The 20,463-nt window shown below is 47.4% G+C and overlaps 2 protein-coding genes across 4 annotated transcripts in view; one reads left to right on the top strand and one right to left on the bottom strand.

Moving 5' to 3' along the window:
- Window positions 1-10,524, top strand: part of LOC135814667 (uncharacterized) — a 13,849-nt gene extending 3,325 nt beyond the window's left edge. The window contains exons 1-8 of one of the 2 annotated variants that reach the window (XM_065327829.1): window positions 1,056-1,630; window positions 1,913-2,133; window positions 3,706-3,880; window positions 4,778-5,297; window positions 5,992-6,056; window positions 6,400-6,473; window positions 6,881-8,722; window positions 9,655-10,524. In XM_065327829.1, the coding sequence (XP_065183901.1) occupies window positions 1,522-1,630; window positions 1,913-2,133; window positions 3,706-3,880; window positions 4,778-5,297; window positions 5,992-6,056; window positions 6,400-6,473; window positions 6,881-8,722; window positions 9,655-10,122 (3,474 nt within the window). In that variant the 5' untranslated portion in view covers window positions 1,056-1,521 and the 3' untranslated portion in view covers window positions 10,123-10,524. Of the gene's footprint in view, window positions 1-1,055; window positions 1,631-1,912; window positions 2,134-3,705; window positions 3,881-4,777; window positions 5,298-5,991; window positions 6,057-6,399; window positions 6,474-6,880; window positions 8,723-9,654 lie in introns of those variants that run through there. The other variant, XM_065327828.1, reaches the window with a different exon arrangement.
- A 101-nt stretch (window positions 10,525-10,625) lies between these two features.
- On the bottom strand, window positions 10,626-18,479 carry LOC135814671 (uncharacterized). Of its 2 annotated transcripts, none has more exons than XM_065327834.1 (8): window positions 17,825-18,479; window positions 16,340-16,605; window positions 14,857-15,170; window positions 13,905-14,032; window positions 13,491-13,662; window positions 12,669-12,852; window positions 12,139-12,310; window positions 10,626-11,826 (listed from the first exon to the last, which is right to left on the bottom strand). In XM_065327834.1, the coding sequence occupies exons 1-8, from the start codon at window positions 18,321-18,323 to the stop codon at window positions 11,462-11,464; spliced, it is 2,100 nt and encodes a 699-aa protein (XP_065183906.1). In that variant the 5' UTR covers window positions 18,324-18,479; the 3' UTR covers window positions 10,626-11,461. The 2 variants fall into 2 exon arrangements, with proteins under 2 accessions (XP_065183906.1, XP_065183905.1); XM_065327833.1 differs by having other exon boundaries at window positions 12,139-12,313; window positions 17,825-18,478.
- Between the last annotated feature and the right edge of the window lie 1,984 nt (window positions 18,480-20,463).

The raw sequence follows: 20,463 nt of genomic DNA, 5'->3' as shown, positions 1-20,463 counted from the left end.
CTGTCTGGCGATGGAGGTAAATGTACACAGTACAGCACAAATACATTTTATTTTTAGTCTTAAATAAAGTGGTTTCTCTTCGCCAATGCAAATACTAGTAAGCGAGTGTTCCCCCTACTCCGAGTACTCGGGATTCCAGATCGCTGTAGTCTGTTGCAAGACTTAGCAATAATACCCCCCCCCCCTTGCATATTAGTCTATTTGAGTCCTGGTGGCCACGAGTACATAGCCTATAGTATAGGGGGTTATACTCTTGGTACGGAATGCTTTGCGGTAGTCCACTGCATGTACATGTACTAGTACTACTAGTAGTAGTGATTACAACTACAAGCAGGCGGAAGGAATGTCAATGACTCGAAAGTCACCAATTAGATAGTCGCCTGAACACCTGGACCTGTAGATATTCGGTGGGCAGCTACATGATATAGCCACTAGTCACTGCCTGTCTCAGTGGTTGTCTCAGTGGTTGTCTCAGTGGTTGTCTCAGTGGTTGTCTCAGTGGTTGTCTCAGTGGTTGTCTCAGTGGTTGTCTCAGTGGTTGTCTCAGTGGTTGTCGAACATAAACCTTTTTTAAAGTAACCAACAACAAAATTGTTTATTGGTTTGAAGGAAAGATGCAAGCGGGAAAAGTCTGAAGAACAAATAATAATTGCCTGTCATTCGCCAGAACTCGAACCAGGAACCTTCGCTTTTTTTGGCCAGTGATAGTGATACTCTAACCACTGAGCTATGGACCGATCAGGGAGTCGTATAACCCGGTTTATACGACCGGTTTATACGACCGGTTTATACGACTCCCATGTCATCCCAGCAGAGCTAGCTACAACGTTCAACACCTTTTTTTTAGATCTAGTCAAACTACAAAAATGTAGCACTGTCGACATGTCGTAGATCTAGCTACGCGTAGCTGATCTACGCGCACTTGCCAGTCACTTTACTTCCACCGACATAAAATTCAAGATCAAGGATAGCATCGGCGGTGTCGTGTGTGTGTGTGTGCTCAGCAGCTACGTAACGTTGCTTGTTGGCTGAGAGAAAAGTAACTACACGGTGTAGACTACATGTAGTACTAATAGTAATACTTTCCGCCATGCTCACCGAAGCATCATAGCTTTGTGGTAGCTGCGGCTGGCTGCTGCTTCGTTCAGGTCAGGATGCCAGGGCAGGGGTTGTGCGATAGCGAAGAGGAAGTCTTTGGCGCTACTACCGTTTTCCTGCCGTAAGTGACAACCGATTGCACCGCCACAGCCCTTATGAAGGCAAGCAGAACATCTGCCTGAACACTGTGGAGTTACACTCGCAGTACAAAGCAGAAGCTCTTCTCAGCAAGGAGCGAGGATCGGTCTGCATTCGGTATGCATGCAGGGAAGCGGAGGGATTTCGCTGTGCCGCCGCTCTTCGAATTATTGTTGTTGGCTATCGTTGATTACTAGTATGGCCTGCCGACGAGGAGGGACCAGCGTGCAAGCCTTACGGTAGCGTGAAGTGGACATCCACTCACGCCGTCACGCAGCACAGCGTATGGATATTGCTGTTGGAAAGACGGTAGCGGTGGTGGCAGCCATGTACATAATTATATTATTATTGTTCTCGGCGTCACTCGTCAAGATACCGTATGACAGAGCTCGAGGTTAGCATGGGCCACGAAGCCACAGCGATAAAACCGGTATCAAGACAATAGCGGTTTAGATGCCCCAGTTCCAAACACTATTGAGCATTGTATTCTCCGTATTGTGTTTGTATGTATAAGGAGTGACTAGCACACAAGAACAAGTAGTACTTCATAATAGTTAGAATAAGAAGAGAAGGGCACCAGGGAAGTCGGGAAATGAACAGCCCGGGTCAACTATTTCCAATGACCACCAATACCCTGAACATACATGTGTGTACGCTGTTGTTCATAATTATGCAGACTGCCCGAACTTACGCTTAGGCCGAGACATCCGCAGCCTCAATCCAATGCGGCCACAACAGCCTCCCGAACAGGTCCTATTGGCAAGTGCCGCCGATACTATAAGAAGATCGTTGAATTGTCGCATGTCACATGTCCGCGGCTTGCAGGGTGGTGTATGGACAACAATGGACGCACAGTTCCTGCGGATCACAACTGACCAGACCAATTCATACATTCAGGTATGGTACATGTACATGTCCGGGCCTGCATGTATACCCCCCCCCCCCCCCCCTCTACACACACACACACACACACACACACACACACACACACACCTACACGCACACACACACACACACACACACACACCTACACACACATACACACACATACACACACACACACACACCTACACACACACACACACACACACACACACACACCTACACACACACCTACACACAGTCGATATTGCCATGACTGTAGATAGTGTAGTACAGGTGGAATCCTGATAATTCAAATATGGCCTAATTCAAACATACCACTGTAGTACATGTTCATCCGTGGCCAAAGAGGGGAATCCGACGCGAGAGTCAAAAGCAGTGCCGCCAGCATTTACATTCCATGTACGCTCCAAAACCCGATCCGAGGTCCGCAAAGGCGCTGGTTTCTGCTCACGTCTTGGATTTCTCAGTTGGCCACGGCTGTACAATACAGGTCTGCTCTCGATATAACAACTCTCACTTGTACATAAACCTCGCTAGTACATAAAAAAATCAAATCCCGCGCCGAAACAGCATCACTCCCATACAAATTTTGTTCTACACAACATAATCCTACATAACATAAACCTCGACATAACACACGCTACGGCGGTCCCCGACGTGCAAACTCTCGATACAACATAAATTCACTTGCACGGTACGATCAAGCGGTAGCTGTAGCTAGGCAGTTTAGGCCAGTTTAGTCCTACATAACGTAAACCTCGGCATAACGCACCCTACGGCGCAGTCCCCGACGTGTGCACTCTCGATACAACGTAGATTCACGTGCGCGGTACAATCAAGCTGTAGCCGTAGCTAGCCAGTTTAGTCTTATTGTGCATATATTCTGCGGCGTTGATGATATCTGATGTCGATGGTGGTACAGTGTGTATATGTTTGCACGGTTGAACCCGCCTTGTAATACCCTTCATTTTGAGGTGCATCTTGTATTTTACACACGGTTTTCTACATAACATAACTCTCGATATAACATACTTTTGCGTGGTCCCAGAGATTACGTTATATGGAGAGTAGACCTGTACATGCCATGTGTCCATTTTGCACATCATGCATCAAGATCTGTGGCTACAATCAGGGACGGCCGTTTGGAAAGGCCATGCATGCTGTGTTTAGCACCCCTGTGCTAGTCAGGCTGAAATTGATCAGATTGTATGTTGGCTGTCTTATCAGTGCTTTCCATCATTTTCTGGCAATTCAAATATGCCATACATACTGAAGTCCACAGACTCAGAGTAGCAGCAAGAGTACATACTAGCACTAGTGTGACACTGCATGATTGTACACATCATGTATAGTGACACTTGGGGCCAGGCAGTGCGAGGACATACTCACATAGTGAGCAAGTTTTTGATAATCATAGAATCATGGCATGTATCCGCCAACGTCTGCGCTGTTCTGTCCTGCCCTGTCCAGCCTTGCCTTATCATGCCCTGCCCTGCTCTGTTATGCTTTTTTTTTTGCTTTTTTGCTTTTTGTTCGCAAAGTTGTGACGTTATTTCCTGTACACATGTGTATCTGCGTGCACAGTGGGCTGGAGGTGCGCAGAGTGTAGCTGCCTACGCTGGTCGACTAGCCAAAGTCTTCATGCACTGTTCAGTCACTGACACCACTGCAGCCGGTGCCCAGCCGGGAACTGCTCCGCTACAGCCTAGGCCGGCTATCATCTTCTGCCTCCCTGTGAAGTTTGCAGGGACCTATGAATGTAAGTGTGGTGCAATGATCACTGCATTTCAGGATCTTGATCAGTCTGAGAAGCAATCCTAAGCAAATGTAGGATAGTAACAGTAGAGAGCAGACCATCATTATTTATTGTGCCATTCTGTGCAACATCATGGTCTATGTTAAGCGTACGGGTGTGCTAACTGTTAGCTGGTTGTAACGCAATTGGTAAGTATTAATCTTGTCTTCATCTTTGGCTCCAGCTCCACTCCGGTATTTTATTTCTATAGGGTCGCGCTAGCACATTCACACACCGTCACAGCTCTCCACTTCTCTCCCTCTTTCTCCCAACACCTTTCACCAGAGCTGTGACTCTCCACATATGCAAAACACACACACACACACACACACACACACACACACACACACACACACACACACACACACACACACACACACACACACACACACACACACACACACACACACCTATCTGGCACATTTCAAGTTTTTTTTCCTTTTCTTCATATTCTTCTCATCACTTTCCCATTATTACCTCACAGAATATCCACTCACTGATTCCTAGGCTAGGGTTTTGCATTTTACTTTTACTGTTTCACCCTAAGGGCCGATGGGCCACATCCGAAAAATTGATAAACCTGAAGTGACATTTCCAGCTGAGAGACCATGCATGTGTATTTGTATTGACAAAAGTAATGTGTAAATGGCTGCTATGGAGTGTTCTACAAAAGTTTATGCACCAAGGATAAAACGTTTTATAAATACCTATCACTCAATATGATAGTTCACTCCCCACACCGTAGCCTCTTTCCCGCCGCCTTGACTTGACCCTTGACATGATAAAAATCATTGCCGAAGTCGCTACCACTATATCATGCAATGCTTCAATTGAGGGTGTTTATCTTTGATCTGCTTACAGATTCATCATGCCAGAATGTAGCTGTATTGCCTGCACGCCTTACAGGACCAGAGCCAGGCCAGCCAATGCCACCACCGGGGCCGCGGGGTATGCCACAAGCAGGCCAGCCAATGCCACCACCGGGGCCGCGGGCTATGCCACAAGCAGGCCAGCCAATGCCACCGGTGCGGGCTATGCCGCAGGCCCAGGCACAGGTCATGCAAGCACCAGCAGCGCGTGCAATGCCACCCGGACCGCTACCTCAGCAGGCAATGCCGCAAGGTGGCATGATGCCTGGAAGACAATTCGGAGCACAGCCACCGCCAGGCTTCGGCGGTGTGCCTCCACCGGCATCAAGCTGGAATCAGCAGGCCCGCCAGAACGGTCTGTTTCAAGACCCCGAAGCGGAGCAGCTGGAGCAGCGACGAGTATCGTTCCGAGTGATTGCTGGTGTTGCTGGCGGTCTGGCAGTGGTGGTTGCTCTTATCATTATCATTGTTGCATACTACCGGAGAAAGCAAATCCAAAAAGAAAAGGAAGGGTAAGCGACTAAGCATGTACCGGTGAACAGTTACATCATGTACAGTCGAATGTCACTTATCCGGACGCCAGTTATCCGAGCACGTCGGTTATCCGACAAGCCCTGGAGTGGTAATTTTATGACTCTCAACAGTAAAATTCTAAAACATAAATCAAAAGAGACTTTTTTTGTATATTGTACGGTGTAATATGCATTTACTTGAAGTAGATGTGGTCAAGTATGCTAACATGTATGTGTACATGGAATATGCATGAATATATTAATGGGTATTGTGTACATAAATCAATGAAATCCAGCCATATATGCACATACAAAATGATATCAGTTATCCAACATATTCAGTTATCCAACATGCCTGATTACCGAAGTGGTCGGATAAGTGACATTCGACTGTATATATAATGTAGGACATTACAATTGGTTTTCACTGTTGGTCCCAGTAAAACTATTGTGTGAATATGACAGGTCCAAGCAAGCCACATCTAAACTCTGGTCTCCACTATCCTAATTTACCGATTGCCACGGTTTCGAAATGCACTCGTCAGTGTTACTAACTTTGCTCTACTTCAGTCTCATCTACACAGCCCACAACCACCATACGCTCCACGCCAACCGGCTCGCCCTCTTCGGACTCACGTGACAAATGTCCCTTCTCACAATCTGCTGCACTTATTGTAATATCCCTTGTCTGCAGAATGAGTGGCTGGGATCGATCCCAGAATCATCCATCTTCACGGATATCTCGTGCACACACGCCTGGTGAGCGAATTGTTGAAATGTTGGTGGTCAACTATTCAGTTAGACAGGCTTGAATTTACAGGACATGATCTTCGCTGCAATTGACTTTGGCAGTACATGTATGTGGTTGTGTTTTCGCTCACTGGTGCACTTGCTACTAATTGCATGCGCATTATTGTGTGTGTGTGTGTGTGTGTGTGTGTGTGTGTGTGTGTGTGTGTGTGTGTGTGTGTGTGTACATGTCACATTGTGCATGTGTGAATAGTTTGCCTCGGCATGTGTGAATATATAAATCAACGGATGCGGCAGGTAGCATTGACTTTCACTCTGCTAAGATGCTTGCTGTGTCTACTTTCCATCACAGATCCGTACAACAATGTAGAGGACAACTCCAATGCAATGACTGAGCAGCCTATCTTCCTTCAAGCTGTCCCTATTGTAAGCCTGAGCCACATCCAGCTAACTGCCGGGTTGCACACTCTTCAACGGTTTATGTACTCTTGGCGTCACTAGTGAAGGGCATTACTCATGCAGCGTGTTACTCATGCATGGTGTTATAAGCAGTGGTCTGCAGGAGAGGGACGGTGGAATATAACTTAGATCATTTTGTTCCATCAATGGAATCAGTATTCAATTTTTTATAAAATATATGTAGGTGTCTTAGGTTATTGATGCGCTGCGAGAATACACTACAATTGACAGACTCCGTTTGAAAGGACTGTATCTGTGTGCCGGTGTGTGTGTGTGTGTGTGTGTGTGTGTGTGTGTGTGTGTGTGTGTGTGTGTGTGTGTGTGTGTGTGCGTGTGTGTGCGTGCATGCCGGTTTTTTGATTGCTTGTCTATAGGATACGGGAACCGACGCAGCAACAGTTCTAACCAACCCGCTAACTGCCACCAGTATGGGTGTCCATGACAGCAGCATGCATGACATGGACCCTCATCAACACACCAGTACACGTGCATCAAATGATGACTTGCGCTATGAAGATGTCAGCTCGTCGTCTTACTATGACAGAAACATGTCGGATGACACCTGGATGGAGGATGACGACGCTCGTGGGTGGAGTAAGAGCAAACGAGCTTCATTCACTTCGTTCAGCTCCGGAATGACGGACTCGGTGGCGCAGGGTAAACCCCGCAAGGCGTTAATGCCGAGCAAGGCTGCACGCCGCAGACGTGACCGGCACAAGCACAATGGCTCACGCCATGTTCACAGCGACATGGATCTAGCCGAGGAGGATGAAGATGAGTTTGACCATGACCACCACCACCATGACCACCATCATGATCACCATCGCCGTCATACGGAATGTTCGTGTGCTGACTGCGACGATATTCCACCGGATTATGACGACGGCGATTGCTCGTGTCATGTGCATGCTGCCTCTGCCGCACAGGATGATACTTGCTCGTGTAGGCCTCACACATGCAGTAGACATTCCAGCGAGGGGCAGCAGCAGCAGCAGCAGGTCTGTTCATGTGGTCGTCCAGCTCAGAAGCAATCGGCAGCATCGATACCAGGGCAATCTCCACCCGCACAATCACACAGTGCAGCAGCTGTGGATGTAGCTACATGCACATGCCAACAGCAAGCAGCAGTAGAAACACGGAGTGTGCCCGCTCATCATCAACATCATCAGAATCTTGGTGCTTTGTCATTAGAAGGCCAACCACTGCCTGCCATGAGAACCCTATCAAATCCATGCCCCACACTTAGTCGTTTCCGCAGCCAGCCGGATATGCACACCGAAGACTACTATCGCGAAATGGCACGATTTTACCCGGGCAATCCTCACTTCATGAACCCGTATGCTTCAGCCTTGTCTGGTCCTGCTGCGGCACCCCACAGTGGATATCACTGCAACTGTAGCCTCTGCCTTCAGAATCGAAATCAATCACTTGACCTAAAGCAGGGCTTGCTAGCTGATAATCAATTTGGTCATGCTCATGGCAATGTGCATGCACAAAGCCAACCCACCGCACATGCAGCACATGCAGCGGCATATTCGCCCACGGCAACAGTGCAGCCTCAGCAGCCATGCACCTGCCACTTCTGCATTCAGCCTGGCGTGCCTCACCAAAACGCCAGCAGCAGCAGCCAGTTCAAACCGCTCTCCTCCGGTCTTGGTCACCTACCCACTCACCCAGCCATGCCAGCGTCACAGCAAGCGCCGATGCACACACAGCCCACTCACCAATATCCAGGTCGCTTGCAGCGACATCGCAGTGATGGTGACCTACTGCTGGCAGCAAACAACACGTCGCGCTTTCAGCAGCACTTCCAGTACCCCACCACCAGATTCCACCAGCAGCCCACGCAAATCAATCACGCTGCTGTCAACCACCAGAACCTTGGAGTCCAGAACGGAAACATCGCACAAGTACAACCTATGATGCAGCAGCAACATATGACCATGCAGCAGCAGCAGCAGCAGCAGCAGCAGCCACTGCAGCAGCAACACATGACCATGCAGCAAACAGTGACTGCAATGCCACGACAGCCGCAGCAACAACTTCATGTCCATCCAACACAGACTGGATCAGTAGCAGTCGAGCAGCAGCAGCAGCCAGCCATGACCGAGGATATGAACTATTGCAATGGCTGTGCAGACAATACGGAAGATGATCAGCATGCCAGCTGGTGTCCTGGTGATTACGAGAACTTCCAGAATCCCCTGGCACCATCAGTAAGTTGGGTTTTTTGGCGTATGAATATTGGTGAAACTGGAGCCAGGATCCCTAGGAGCACCGTGGAGCTGAAGGACACACCTTCACTTGGGCATTCAATATCCACTGTAACATATACATTGCATCATAGCCAGGGGCGTCGGAAGGTATTTAGGGTCGTACGGTCAACCACCTGAAGTGCTTGTGGGGTTTGGGTGGCTCCTCTTCTCTTCAAACTTGAGACCCCAGATCAGTGCTTTTTATTAATTCACAGGGTACGTGGGACAAAGAGTGGTACAGTCAATACCGTAGTGACCGTAGCGTGCCCGACGCCCCTGCATAGCGAATGTATTGAGTCCCCCTATGCTTTAGTACAAGCACGTCTTTAGCTAATTCTAGCTATCCATGTGACGCCAACTCCAGCATTCATGAAGGACAGTGTGAGAGTATAGTATAGTATAGTATAGGTGATGATTGATGTGGGCTTGTAACAATGAGAATGGCGGCGTCAAAAAATCTCTATAGCTCCAACTGGTCACTTTATGTGCAGCTGAAGCAGGGAAGCGTGCGACCATTGTACTGAGGGAGAACTGAGGAAGAAGGCAAAATAATCCATACGTAATTAATTGTTATGGTTGTCTTCAGCTGTATTTCTACTTCGAAGTACAGTGAAACTTCGTTAAGAAGAACACTGATAAGACAAACTTTCGCTTTAGAAAAACTAGTGTTCATAGCTCTATTGGATAAATCACTGTGTATTCACTGGGTAAAAAATATGGATAAGAAGAACTCCCGTTATTACGAACAAATACCATCGGTCCCTTGGTGTTCGTCCTAAAGAGGTTTGACTGTAGTTTCTGTGATGAAAGAAGTACAATTTCAACAAAATCCGTAGACACAAAGCCGCTGACTTGTACCGTGTATGCATACTCTGCTGGTGTGTCTGCTACAGAGTGGTGTCTTGTCGGAAATGAGGACTGCACTGGGGAGAGATCGCCGTTCCCAAGCACACAGTGAGTCCATGGCGCGTCAAGCCTTGTTGGAGCAGCACCAGCAGCAACAGCCATATGAATACCTGGATAGTGCTGCAATGGCTGCTGCAGAATCCCAGCAACAACAAATCTTCGATGCTCACATATACGATGACGTTATGATGGAGGCTACATCATCGCCAAATTCCTACCCGGGTGTGACACCAACACATCAGGCACATTATAATCCCCAGCATGCAGTATCGGGCGAGGAGTATATGCAGCATTCAAACTACGCACGGCCTCCCATGCCTGTTCCCAATGCACCGCCGCTACCCAAGATCTTGCAGCAGGCACGGCAGCAGAATCAGCAACGTGCAGCACATCTTACGGGACAGAAGCCACCAATAGCTGTGAAGCCACAAGCAAAGCCGCGCAGCCAACTGTGATTGCTACATGTAGACATGTGCTTGCAATGACTAGCAATCATGCATTCGTTGATTCTTGAACCTGGTGACTGGAGCCTCGCCCTCAGATACGCTCTGTGCGGTAACCAATTTTCTGGTAATCGGCAATGTGATACCTTCAGATCAGCTGCAACCATGTATAGACTTTTCGATCTAAACTCAGATAGCACGTTGAAACCACACAGCTGCACCGGTGCACAGTGTGTACAGCAAATGTTGAAAGAATGAAATCAAGTATTTATACATGTAAATCAATCTTTTTCAAAATACTATTTCCCTATTATGTTGCTTTCAAATACGGTTGGATGTTACATACCTTGAGAATTAAAACATCACCTTAACACTCAGTTACGTAATCATTGTTCCAAGTGTGCCTGCCACTTGCTTGGCATGTGTGCAGTGAAAGTGAAACACACTCGTTCCTGTACTTTCACGAGGATGCTGAACAACACACGGCTAGTAAAAGCATCACTCCTGAGAACAAATCAGGTGAAACAATGTCATGATGGATTCCAGCACATGATAACAAAATGAGCTCAAGTGTACTTACAATGTTGCTATGGACATGTCATTGTAGCTATAAGACACAAAGCAATGGGCAAATGAAAATGCATCATCAAAATCCAAAATGAGAATACATAAAGACTTAAGTTAATGCCCGCTGAGAAAATTACCCGTTCGGCCCAGAATATGTTTTAGTGTGGATGTTGAACGCACGGCTTGCTCAGTACAAGAATGTGAAGGAGCAATAATACATTCCCTCGTGTCAACTGAGGGAACTCGATTATTTGAATAAATACACCCATGCCTAGGCAAAGGACCCGGGACAGCTGCAGAAGGGAACCCTGCCAGCACACCAAACTATTCCTGTGACTTTCCGACATACCAGCATGGTCATTGTAACAGGAACAGCAATATAAGGGACACTTTCACACACAGCACATGTTTTCAGTTGAGGCTCGGAACGGTGCTTTGATCGGTTGGTAGGCATTAATTTTGAAATGAAATTCGAAATTCAAGAGAAAAAAAAGACGTTATGAAAGTAACCAAAGTTGGAGACAGGCACGGACAGGGAACAGACTAGCATGCAAACACAGTGCACTAAATAATGCACTGTTCAAAGTCTTGCTTGCATTCTAGCAAGTGCACTGTTCAGAACTTCCCAAATAATAATTGGAGTTGTTCAAAATCAGCACGTGCATTCTATTGGGCACAGACAATGTGCCGTGTCCTGCGACAGGGATAAAGCTGCTCGTAAAGCATAGAGTTTTGGTTGACAATGATCAAGTCAATAATCAATGCACAGCAGCAGCAGGTGTGTCTAGACAGTAGAGTAAAACACCAGCTCACTATACACGGCCATGTACCCTGGGTTCTGCTCAGGGTTCGGCGTTTTACCATTGAAATATCCCTGATAGAAGACAGTATTCTTGGAGCCGTCCATCTTGACCTGATTGGTAATATCCACAACCCAAGGGTCTACCTCCTGCCCGTCACACCAGCCATCGCGGCCATACAACCAAGTACCGTGTTCGTTGGGCACAACACCATTGGGTACGTTGAGAGCGCAGCCGAGTGGTGTACCGGCCGTGTTGAACTCAATGGAGTTGTTGTGTTGACCGTTGACCGTGAATACATGCTGAGTGACACAGAACTCACCACAGCCATTCTCATCGGAACCATGCCCTGCACGGAATAAAGCGGAGAAAAACGCGAAGAAATGATATTGATAGCCATTGAAGTCGTCGGAGAGAAGTGAATATACCCTGTCAGTTTTGTGCCTTATTGTCACACACTATCTGACAGTATAATAATCTGGTTACCTTGGTGGACTGTTAGTCATAACTCGTAACAATCATCATTGGTCCTTTCTCTTTACATGAAGGCACATTACAGACTATTCTTCTTCAATTCTACTTCACCTAGTGTTCCGTGGCACACAGACATCAGCCACAGTCACCGCTACTTGTATGCAGGTGTATGCAGGTGAGTTCTTACCGGTGATCACAGATACGAGACGCACAGAATGTGTGCCGGCAGGTACGGTGAACGCCACCGCCGAGCGGTTGTTGTAGTGCTTGTCAAACGCAGCACCGTGCTGCATGACAGATATCATGGATTCCGGAGCCAGCGCAGCACCATTCTCATCAACCACGGTCCTTTCCAATAGCTGCTGCATGTTTGGAACACAGAAGAGAGAAGATTGGAACATGGCATAACACTTAACACTTTCTCTTACAACTATTCATTTAGCACAGATACTACTTTAACGTCACTGCAAGCCAAGAAGAGATGTAACTTCACAGAAAGGCATCCACTTTCATGCAACCAAGCATCCGAGGCATTCACGGATACTGAATGTATGTACTGCTAGCAACAAATGAAACCATGCCGATGCATGCACAAACACACGTTAATACATACATGCACAAAGACACACATGAATACGTATACGAAAAGAGACACATGGATGTATGCACGCAAAATCCTACCCGCACAACAGCCACCCACAAGAAGAGTACTCTCACCTGGTTTCGGAGGCATGGCTCTCCAGACTTGCACGAGGGCACAGCATGCTGCAATCGCAAGCTGACACTAACCATCCAGGGTTGTGCCCAAGGATCAGTACGCATTGCAAGGCTACACTTGCCATTCGTAGACTTCAATAAGGGCAACAGTGGTGTTACATCTGTCAGCCAATGGCCAATACGCCTGTGAGCAGAGCAAGCACACACAAGTTGAACTTTGATTAAGTTACTCAGTCCGATCCACATGTATACAACATCAAACACACCATGGCACCCAGCAGAATTTCAGCAGTAAATCCCTTCCAGCTAATACTGGTAACTGGTGAAGTACTTCAAAGTACTAGCAGGAGAGGTTGTGTGTCCAGTGGGGCTGTCCAATTTACCAATCCACTTCGCCTGGATAACACAAGAGCTCAACCCTAGGCCTATACAAATTTGCTCCACGCGAAACTTTGTGCAATAAAACTTCTCCCTGTAGAACGACTGAATGAAAGTCCAGCATTATCGGCATCAGCGAAGTTCAAAGCGCTCTCTCCATGTAACTGCTCAGCCATATGCACCTGAGGGAAGACGCCAGCACTGGCCCAACCAGTACGCATTGCCAGGTGACTTTGAAAGCAAGTATTCAATCGAGAGTCTGCCCAGGTGTTATACAGCATTCTATACCTTCTTGCCGATCGGTTGGGCTCAAGTCCTGCATTATCAGCATGCTACTCTGCAACCACTCAATAGACCCTAATTTAAAAACTCGGCCTCGTCATTTACTGCTTGTGCCTTCTCAACCTGTACAAGCCAAACGAAAGCGCTAGTAGCTCAACATACCTTCTGAACGGTGTGATCCATCTTCCAAGCTCATAGTCACAGAAAGGTGCTTCTTGTCCCGTACAACAGATTGACAATCCCACAGTTCGGTCCCAAATGGCACAATCCAGATCAAAACGACCAGGACAAGAAAACGATGTGTGCAGCTCCACCAGCTGGTACTTGCGCAAGTCTACAACCAACAAAAGATACGAAGAAAAAAACAAAAGATTTATACGAGTATGCGTGCGCGTGCATGCACACACGCACACACAATGAAATCTGCTCATGAAACCGATAGCACATAGCAAAATAAAAGGCTCGTACCGGCAAGAGATCAGCTGAGGGCCTCAATAGCAAGTAGCAACTAAGCAGGCACAGCACACTGCTAGTAAGATGAACTACAATATAGCAACACACAGTACAAACACTTACCCTCAAATGAAGGGAGAGAAACAGTAACATTGGCTCCCGCTGGGCCGTGCATTTCCTGAAGAGGAATGAGCGGAATGGTCTTCGCTGGCGCATTCAAGCGCCGGTCTAGTCTTGCTGTGTAGTCAAACCTACGACAACAAAACAAGCATAGTCAAGAACTGGGGATCAACAGCCATGAATTTGACTGTGGTGCAGTTAGCTCACCGGTGCACTCCAGCTTTCTCATTTGCTCCACTCATAGCCACCAAAGACAGAAACTTCTGTTGTGGTAGCAATATTCTCATCATGATCACAACATGTCGTTTTGACGGAACGAGGGGGACACACAATTATCATCAATACTGGAACGAGCGTTACATGGAAAAATCTTCACTTGGAAGCTCCAGAAAGAAAACCAAGCAAGATCACCTAAACTTCTAAAATACTCGTCCAATTCTCTACACTGCGATAACATCAAGTCACATCAAATTTCCAGGACAGAACAACACCAGATTCAGTCAACTACAATACAGGAAAAGAAAATACTGCGTGCATGTGCATGTGTGTGTGTGTGGGGGGGGGGGGGGGGGGGGGTGATCGTTTTCGATCTACAGGTTTCAGTAGAAACTACAACAGCAGTGCTACTTTCGGTAGATCTGTTCCTGTTTTTCAACTCCAACCGATAGAGTCAACTTTCCTCTATCGCCTCTACCAGGTTTGAGGCTGGCAGAATTCAGTAGAAGTTGGTACGAGTAGAGCTACGGGATTTCGGTCAGAAAATATCGTATGTACCATAAACGTTGCAAAGATGGGCAATATAAGGACATAGCATCGATGATCTACCGAAATGGGTGGACCTGTGTCAGTGCACGTCTAGCTACCGTTTTCTTTTTCCCAAAATGTGTTCTACCCTAGCAAGCAGACAAAACAAACGCAGCCTTAGTCATGGTGACTAATTGGTTCCAGTACTCACCAATGTGCTTCAAAGTCGAGGAACATAAGTGATGGGTAAAGAAACCAACCACCTTCCGCTAGTTTACCAAAGTAGTCGGACATAAAGTAGAAATGAGGAAGGTCAGTCTTGTTGAATGTCAGTGTGACAGGGCCCTTGCTTAGCAATTCCAGCACAGTATCCACCGAGTCGTAAGAAATGCCAGTAGCTGGCACTAAACCAGGTCCCAAGTTGCATTCCCTTTCGCTGTGGCACACTATCTCATTCACCGCTGTGGCCTGCTTCCCGGAATAGATGATCAAACCAGCTGCACCCTGCTGCTTGGCATATTGCAGCTATGAACAATGAACAAGCAGGAAAGCAATGAAGAAGGGAAATAGAAGAAATCACATACATGTACAAGAAACACACACACAGCCATGCACACACACACACACACACACACACACACACACACACACACACACACACACACACACACACACACACACACACACACACACATACGCATGCCCAGATGCGAGACACAGACACATGCACGTACACACATGCACACACAAACACACGCAAGCACACGCACGCATGCACACATGTATACATGCACACACACATACACACAGTCAACGATAGCCCTGGAATGAGAATGGAAGACCCAACATCTTTCAGACGCTCTAGGGGTTTTCTTTCCGGATCCTTGGAACAACTCAAGACTTTACGGGCCTTGAAGCTGAGTGGTAAGCTCTTATCCTAGCGCTTGCCTTCACTGCCTGGCACTACAAAACGAGAAATTTTGAGCATACATGCTCCTTCCCCCACACCAAATGTTGGCATATAACTGCTCCTTTGCAGACACTTGCACACCATGTTGCAACCTGATGATGGTAATTTGCTGAAAACGTCGTTGAAACAGATACTGAGTGACACTGTGAGTTGTGAATGTGCAGTGCTGGGGGAAAAGAGCATGTGTGCTCAAAATCTCTCATTCCGGTATGAAGCTGCAAGATGCCTGACCCTATAAGAACTAGATGCAGAAGTATGCCGGTCACAGGGGAACACAATAACAGAAATATAAGCGCACCAACAGCAGTAGCAGCAGTAGCAACAGTAGCAGCTTTCTAGACCATAGCTTTTTTTTACCATGTCATGTTACGGCGATTATGTTGAATTTTTCCTTTTGTAAGAATCTTGATGTTGTTGCTTCCTTTCTGGGAAACCATGATAAGGTGTTTTGGTTTGGAGTTTTTTTTAACGTTTTGGTGTTCCTTTCTCTGCTATAAACCTTGTTGTAATCTTTATTGTTGTTGTAATCTTTTATTGTTAATGTAATTGACATTTTTTCAATCAATGTTGCTGTTCTCTTTTCAAATTCTTCGCTCTCCCTGCATTCATATCATCAATGTTTGTGGGTTCAATAAAACACCTTTTAGGAGCAGCAGAAAACAACAGTAGCAACAGTAGCAGCAGCAGCAGTAGCATCCCAATTTATCCTTGAGCACTTACTCACCTTAGTAAGCTGGTCACAGCCTGTTGAAGAGGTGAGTATGAACTGACCGGAATAATTGGCAGATGGGTCAGCAGCTGGCATTTTCCAGTCTTTGTTTACAAGCCAGGGTGCTGGCACAAAACTGCCCGGTGCACGCACCTCCATCTTGGGTTGCACTGACTGGTGACATGTATCAGCATGAACTACAGGGAAAGACTTCGCACCAAGCTGAATAATCTCGGGAACAAAGTCGTATCGAGCATCCAATCGAGGTATCGAAGCAGTCTCTACCAAATACACAGTGAGAGCAGCACAGAAACAAGACCACTGAACAACCTACACTGTCGGCGCGGCCAGGTCTTAAAGGGGAAGTTAAGGCAAAAATCAAAATTTCACCAGTTGTAGTCTTCGGGGTGCTGAGTCGAATGGTCTTGGTCCGAGAAAGCTGAGACGCTCCCTTCCTACTTGAATCCCAATCGAACTCGCGCACTTCCACCGAAACTGCGTGACTGCGCCCTACTAGATGGGGATTTGTATGCAAAATGTCACTAAAAGCGCCATTTCGTTCTTATAAAAGCACGGATGACCGCGATTGGCCCATATGTTGTACTCTTTTTGGACGCTGAGTCGACTGGTTTTGGTCCGAAAAGGCTGCGATGCAGCGTTCCTCCTTTATTCCCAATCGAACATGGTTGAAGAAGCGGTCACGTGCTCCTGGGTGCCCAAATCACCTGGTCACCACGCCAGCAGGCGACAACTTTCACACCAAGGTTCAACTCGAGTGACAGGACTGCACCCAAAAAAGGTCAAACAGGCTAGCAAGTTGTAGGGTAAATGATAGCTTGCATGCCGCCCTGCCGCTAGGACCCAAGAAATCGCATCGTAAAAGTGCTTTCGGTTGAGAATTTATTTTTTTACGGTCTCTGTAACTCAAAACAATGGTGCAAAATGTAAGACGATGTCCAGTGCACTGCATATGTGCAGTTGTCAAAACGGCCGCACATGTTCAGATCGGAGTGCTAGCAACCATGTCAAAAGTGGATTCTGGCCATTGCATAGCACTTATGATGAGAATTCATACTCTTTCTTAGCTTGCCATGACAGTGGAAAACAAAATTCCACACTCAGGTTGCGCTGTTGCCATGGACTCTTGCAATGGAGTCTCGCAATACGACTCGTAGGATAACCTCGAAATTTTGCGGGCTCATCGTCTGTCCCTTGGCAACAGTTTCGGGTCGAGTTTTTTTGCTGGATGTAAGGCACAGGCCATGCAGTGTGTTCGTGTATAATGGTCCTGCCAGTAGGATGGGGGTCTATGCAAGCTATCATTAATGAGCAGTAAGAGAAGTGCCCTGAACGGAGGGCCAGTATGATGACTGTCAGGGCTGAATGTACGATAGCAAGAGTACATGAAGCCCGGTTTCATGAATGTACTCTTGATGATAGCTGTTATTGTACTCATGCAGACCACTCTAGGCTTTGTGATCTATGCAGTATGCTTATTACCTTTGCCTTGTGTGAATATGATGCTGTCAGAGCCACATCCATGGTCGATACACTTCCACTGCTGGAATACTTCTCCAATCCACTTATCATCCAGGTCTCCAATATCCACAGGTATGATATGGCACCTATCCAACAGCTGTTTATCGCCAGCCGATGCCAATACCAAACTTGAATTCAGGAACGGTGCAACCTCTTTGGCATTCTTACTTGCCATGAAGACGAAGTGGGTGGTTCTGGGGGCATGTTTTACAAAATCCTCCACAGAAGACTCGGTGTGCCATTCGGCCAAAATAAATAACGAGCGTTCGTCATATCTGTAGAACACCACAGGTAGCCTTTGCCCGTGTACAACACCATTGAAATTCACACCACTTAGTGTTGGTAGGTTGAAGTCAGGTGTCGTGTCGCCAGGATAATACGCCTGGCCATCTTTGGGACTGGCATTGCACAATGCAGCTGCAATGACATTGACAAGCCAGAAGAGATACCGAGGCAACATTTTGGTAAGTTCCTCGACCTCTACCTGTAGACGTTACGTCGTAGAAGTCCGCAAACTCCAGCACTTTGGAGGATTAGATCCTAGATAGCCTATCCTACTGCTGTCTCCTTCAAGTAAAAACGAGAAAAAAGCAGCTGAATGATTATGTATTTGAAAAAAATAGCCATGTGCCACCAGCTTTCTTTGTACCCTAGCCCTAGCGCCGCGCCCTGGCCTGGGCTGCTGCATATGCACTCGCGCGGATCGCACAGATGCAGACTGCATGCACTGGGCATGGGCCATGTGCATGGGCCATATTATGGGCATGGGACCATCCGGCATCCCCCGGGCGCTAGCGATAGTACTAGTAGATAGGCTAGGCTATGGACCATAGCGCTAGCGGCGGCTGCAATGTTGCCCTGTGTGGGAGTGTGGGGGAATCAGGGCCAGGGGAAGCTTCAAGTTCAAGTGACCCTTTTCACCCTGTACTCGTACTGCCCAAAATGTTGTTGTTGTCGTCGTCGTCGTCGTCGTCGTCGTCGTCGTCGTCGTCGTCGTCGTTGTTGATTTTTATTTTACTTCGCAAGGCCAAACGGGCAATGGTGCCCAGCGAATTTAGCGAATTGAAAATGCGAATCTCAAAGCGGGAGAGAGAGAGAGAGAGAGAGAGAGAGAGAGAGAGAGAGAGAGAGAGAGAGAGAGAGAGAGAGAGAGAGAGAGAGATACAGAGAGGGAAGCAGTGAGGTTAGGGGCATCGGTGCGTGGTGGGCGCATCAACGTATGGTTGGGGGTACTACGTAGCAGCGAAGAACAAATTGCTATGTAATTTAGCATGATGATAAGCGATGTTGCAGCATCAACAGAGCGATTTTGCAGCGCCAACAGAGGGAACACAAAGAGTTCATAGACATAGGTGCACAAACATGCAGAGAAGAACTTCACATGACGTCACAGTAGTGTGTGGACGGGCAAAGTCAGACAGACCATTCATTGCAAGGTGTAGGGGATGGAGGCAAGCTTAAAGGGGAAGTTAAGGCAAAAATTAAAATTTCACCAGTTGTAGTCTTCGGGGTGCTGAGTCGAATGGTCTTGGTCCGAGGAAGCTGAGACGCTCCCTTCCTACTTGAATCCCAATCGAACTCGCGCACTTCCACCGAAACTGGGTGACTGCGCCCTACTAGATGGGGATTTGTATGCAAAATGTCACTAAAAGCGCCATTTCGTTCTTATAAAAGCACGGATGACCGCGATTGGCCCATATGTTGTAGTCTTTGGGACGCTGAGTCGACTGGTTTTGGTCCGAAAAGGCTGCGATGCAGCGTTCCTCCTTTATTCCCAATCGAACATGGTTGAAGAAGCGGTCACGTGGTCCTGGGTGCCCAAATCACCTGGTCACCACGCCAGCAGGTGACAACTTTCACACCAAGGTTCAACTCGGGTTCAACTCGAGTGACAGGACTGCACCCAAAAAAGGTCAAACAGGCTAGTAAGTTGTACCCTGCAGGCACGGTGACCAGGTGACTGGTGTACGCAGGAGCACGTGACCGCTTCTTCAACCATGTTCGATTGGGAATAAAGGAGGAACGCTGCATCGCAGCCTTTTCGGACCAAAACCAGTCGACTCAGCGTCCAAAAGACTACAACATATGGGTCAATCGCGGTCATCCGTGCTTTTATAAGAACGAAATGGCGCTTTTAGTGACATTTTGCATACAAATCCCCATCTAGTAGGGCGCAGTCACCCAGTTTCGGTGGAAGTGCGCGAGTTCGATTGGGATTCAAGTAGGAAGGGAGCGTCTCAGCTTTCTCGGACCAAGACCATTCGACTCAGCACCCCGAAGACTACAACTGGTGAAATTTTAATTTTTGCCTTAACTTCCCCTTTAAATTGCTGGGCAGCCTTGATCTCCCTTACACTCCTTGGCTTGGGAGTGCATTCCAGGCCAAGGCTGCCTGAAAGGCCAGGCAAGATCTGCCGACTTCTGATTGTGCTGAGGGGACAGTGAGGCCCCTCAGGGAGTGTACAGTCTTATCCCGATCAGTTCAGCTTCAATTAAGTTCTGACCGCATACCCGAGTGCAGCTTGTCTTTACTGTACGGGCTGCAACAAAGGTTCCAAGGTTCGGCTCACCATATCCGCTTCTGAATCCAAAAGAAAGAA

The sequence above is a fragment of the Sycon ciliatum genome, chromosome 4 (genome assembly GCF_964019385.1).
Source record: "Sycon ciliatum chromosome 4, ocSycCili1.1, whole genome shotgun sequence".
In the NCBI taxonomy this organism is placed as follows: domain Eukaryota; kingdom Metazoa; phylum Porifera; class Calcarea; order Leucosolenida; family Sycettidae; genus Sycon; species Sycon ciliatum.
Note: the sequence above shows the minus strand (reverse complement) of the source record. Positions and strands in the feature narration are given on the sequence as shown.

Excerpts from the sequence above, each read along its gene's own strand:
- LOC135814671 (XM_065327833.1), bottom strand. The coding sequence starts at position 18,323 with ATGTTGCCTCGGTATCTCTTCTGGCTTGTCAATGTCATTGCAGCTGCA. Across the intron at positions 12,314-12,668 it reads AGCCATGCCTCCGAAACCAG|CAGCTATTGGAAAGGACCGT; the intron begins GTGAGAGTACTC and ends CCAAACATGCAG. Across the intron at positions 11,827-12,138 it reads TCTCGTATCTGTGATCACCG|GGCATGGTTCCGATGAGAAT; the intron begins GTAAGAACTCAC and ends TATTCCGTGCAG.